At 38.6% G+C, this 4,183-nt stretch overlaps 1 protein-coding gene across 2 annotated transcripts; it reads right to left on the reverse strand.

The window, feature by feature from the left end:
• Positions 1 to 273: 273 nt before the first annotated feature.
• On the reverse strand, positions 274 to 1,408 carry LOC133718875 (uclacyanin-2-like). Of its 2 annotated transcripts, none has more exons than XM_062145755.1 (2): positions 1,194 to 1,408; positions 274 to 549 (listed from the first exon to the last, which is right to left on the reverse strand). In XM_062145755.1, the coding sequence occupies exons 1-2, from the start codon at positions 1,348 to 1,350 to the stop codon at positions 380 to 382; spliced, it is 327 nt and encodes a 108-aa protein (XP_062001739.1). In that variant the 5' UTR covers positions 1,351 to 1,408; the 3' UTR covers positions 274 to 379. The 2 variants fall into 2 exon arrangements, with proteins under 2 accessions (XP_062001739.1, XP_062001738.1); XM_062145754.1 differs by having other exon boundaries at positions 274 to 588; positions 1,194 to 1,405.
• Positions 1,409 to 4,183: the final 2,775 nt, after the last annotated feature.

The following is a 4,183-nucleotide window of genomic DNA, read 5'->3' on the forward strand; positions in this document are numbered from 1 at the left end:
TTCGATGGTGTAGGGGTACGTTTATCATGTAGGTTAGGATGAACGTGATTGGAGCTGAGAGGTATTATGCTGTTGCAGGTATATGTTTAGAAACTTGTTAGTGTTCCACTTGTGTAGTGAGTGTGGTGAGTTTGTTTACTTATTGAATTGTAGATTCAATTTAATTTGTGAACTTAGTGTAATATAATATATCACCCTTAAGAATGAGCCTATATTGACATTGTGGATTTAGGGCATTCTTTATAAAAAATTTCAAGTATATATTCTAAACCATCATGCCCAGAATATTTATGTTTGTTTATTTATTTATTAACTCTGTTTGAAAATCGGAGAGTGACACAACTTGTCACAAATTCCTCTCCAGAGAGGCATGCATTTGTTACATATTGTTCACATACACTGACATCTTCATGCCATCAGATTTGCAATTATACTCACACATGAAATAATAGTTTCCAGGTTCAACCAAGGTTAATGCTTCATTGCCACTGTTATAAAAACCCAAGTTCGGTGTCATCTGGCATTGATCAAATGCATCACCATCTGTTGCTATAAGCAAATTGTGATTAGCGCTATCGTAATGAAAATCTGGAAAAGAAAAAAAAAACAAAAAGAAGAAGACAAAACATCAATTAAGATATGAATAATATATAATCATAACTTATTACTTGCACGAACAAATTAGTATGTTAAACAAAATTGTGATTAGCGTTATCGTAATGAAAATCTGAGAAAAAAAAAAAGAAGACAAAACATCGATTAAGATATGAATAATATATAATCATAAGTTGCTTGTACAAATTAGTCTGTTAAACAAAATAAAGTAATATATACCTATTCCATCAAAGGAAATTGATGACAAATTAACAGCAGTAGACAATGATCTAGCTTAGGTAAAAAGTCCGAATGCCACCATATATTGTGCAAATTTAACAAAGATCAGGGATAATATCGAGGATTGAACGTTTCAAAATTCGATTGTTCATCTACTCTCATCCAGTCTGGTTCATAATGGATTATATTGACACCATAATTGATATTAACACAAAAGCTATGGAATCGGGTAGTACATGCATTTGGCAAAATAGGAACATTCAAATGTGGTGGTCTGTTTCCAGAGAAAAAGTTGAGAAATGCAGCAAATGAATCTGGTATATAATAAAGCTAAGCTGCCATAGTTTTGGATCACTCACTTAATACATCTCCAGCAAAGAAAGTATTTTGAGTAGCAAAATAAGTGAAATCAACTCCAATTGACCAGTCAACTTCGTATGACTGATTTGCCATCACCATCACCTTGATCACCAGAAACGCAATCAGAGCAAGAGCCGAGTATTTTGCCACTGCCATATTAAACACTTAGGCTAGCAAATAATTCTTAATGTTTCTGTTTGTGGCTAATTAAGCAATAACAAGCATATATATATATATATAGGTCTGTCCTTTCTTGGTCGAAAGCAATAGTACTGGAGCTTTGGTCTGGTCGTTATGAATGAATATTTGAAAATGCCCCCCAGGGCTTTGTTCTTGTTATAAGGATCAGAACAAAGGTTAATAATTCGCATCTAATTATGTCATATAGATACGGTTTATTCAAGTCTCCTGGTTTTCTCCGCGTCCGGCCGGGCCGGGACAAAAACAGTTGTGGCGGGATCTTTCGAAACAGTGACACTTACTATTGAGAAAATTTGAAGCTCCAAGGGCTATTGCTATCGTTTCTCTTGGTAATTGTGTGTCACTGTGTCATGATTCTCTGCGTAAGCATTTCATTCGTTTCCTGTAAAAAATTAATGAAATATTGTGAGGAACCTGCAGTCGTTCTCCAATACAAAAACACTCGAAATACTAACGACGGATGCAAAAGAAAAAACGGTCAGAACACTTGGGCAGATTCACCATTCCAGATCTAGTTTTCAACTTTTCATCATTTCAGATTCATCATTCTTGTAACCCATTAATTTTAGAGGGAAACCCATTTGTATTGAATCGGTCCCTACTCTACTAGCTAAGCCAAGTCCACTACTAGAACTACTCCTAGCTATCGTACCACATCGTTCATGATTCAGCCATTAATTTTTTTCCTATTGGATCAAGATGCTAGTGGATTTATTAATGTTTTGAGACTTTGGAATGAGTGTCTATGTCAAAATAAAACAAACATAAATACTAAATAATAAATAGAAAAGCATAACAATAACATGATACAAGAAAATAAACATTATATTATACGCATTTCATGCTCCTATCAGATCAGTTTCTACGATGGCATTGCAGCGAGTGACATTTGCATTTCCAAGAAGCCTGTGGCAGATCTAGGCGCTGTTCTTGGTGTTGTTGGCCTGTTTTGGCTTCAAGCTTGCCTAGGCTGATTGGGTTGGCTTACTTTTTTCGAGTGTGGAAAAAGATCTTTGGGCCTCATTGGGAGCAGATCATCCAACTAGAGCTGGATCTACATATAAATTTTATCATACGTCTAAAAGGTTTTGGGCGTGCTCAAAAAAGAGAAAGAGCCACCACTCTAACAGAGTCTATCCCATTTTTTATGTACAACATGAAAAATTATGAATTTTGTTAAGATCTAACTCTTCATGAAACTAAATCGAGTACCAACAACAGAAAATGATTTTACACGAAACCCAACAATAGTTTAACCGTTTAAGTACTAAAAAAACATAGGGAGTATAAACTACATACCATCGATGTATCTACTCTCAATTTATATTACATTCAATATATTCTTTATTTTCTGGTTTTATTGTTAAGGGCGAGTGAAATTTGCACTCTAATTACAAACCACACTCCCTTTATAAATTTTTGTTCAAGTACAGTAAATCCAGAATATGTGTCTGGCCCAAACTCTAGGTTACTTGTTCTAGTTGTAATAGGGTTTGTATTAGATATAATCTCGGAGAATCTTAGTAGATATCCAATCAATGTACGTATGATTATGTTTCCATGTACAACTCTATCTCTATGCTTGTAATCCTCTATATAAAGAGACCCCTATTATTAATGAAAGCACATCAAATTCTCTCTCAAATATCGATTCCCTAAAACACATTATCAGCACGAAACCCTAACCCTGAAACCCTAAAATCGTAGCCTTCAAACCCTAGCAACCACCGCTGCCACCTCGAAGTACTCGATCCCAGCCCAGAACCGGCTAGGAAACCCCCAGAACCAGTCTGAAACCCACCGAACCGGCCATCAGAAGTTTTTGAACAGGCCTGGTTAGCCTTGCTTCAGCCCCGACGCAGCCTCCACTCGCCCTTCGCGCACCCCTGCGCATCCTGCCAGCAGACTTTGCTTGCTAGCCTCGCTAGCCCACGGTAGGATCTCGAAAGCCCTCGACAGCTCTTCGTGCGCCCCCTTTGCACTCGACAACTTCTCGGCAGCCCTCCCGTGTAGGCCTTGCGACGCCTGTCGACATCTGCCGACAAACCTCGCGTGAGCCTCTCCCACTCACTGCAGCCACTCCACGCGGCCTCAGCCCAATCTACCGAGAAGATTAGCCTCACCAACGATAACCCCTGCCACGGTTAGCCTCGCTACAGCCACCGACGACTTTTTCGGCGACTGTCGAAATTTTCCGACTACCGGTGACTTTTTTCAGTCATCTTCAGCAGCGTTTTCCGGCCATCTCCGGCCAAATTTTCGGGCGACCTATTTCGAGGTATTTTTTTACTAAAAGTTTCCTTTTTTGAGTTTTATTCAATTTCACTTCTTTTTCTTAGGGACTTGCAAACTCCTTTCTTCTCTATCCCCCTTTCTTCATTATTGGAGAGACCTAATTAAGCCGAACTGTGGGGGTTCGTGCTCACTCCAATCTTGGAGCTTGTAGAGTCATCCAAACTTAGAGTTTGTTGAGAAGAAACAATTGCCCGCAAACATCATTATTTGGATCTAATCCAACACCTCTTGGAATCAAATTTCTTGGAAGCGACTACGCTTAGAAATTTTTATTGTTTTCGTGGTAGCCTTTTTCGCTCCGAAACTAACCCTATTTTCTTGTTGTTTTTCAGGATGAGTAACCTGAACAAGTTGAGCTTCGCTCCACTAGAGACAACAAGCGCATGATACCACAAATGGGTCCGTGATGTGCGCCAGCATCTTAAGGCTGAAATGATTCTAAGTACAATCCTTGAGCCAAGTCAGGACGTGCTTACTCCTCAACAAGTTGTCG

This window comes from Rosa rugosa, chromosome 6, assembly GCF_958449725.1.
Source record: "Rosa rugosa chromosome 6, drRosRugo1.1, whole genome shotgun sequence".
NCBI lineage: Eukaryota > Viridiplantae > Streptophyta > Magnoliopsida > Rosales > Rosaceae > Rosa > Rosa rugosa.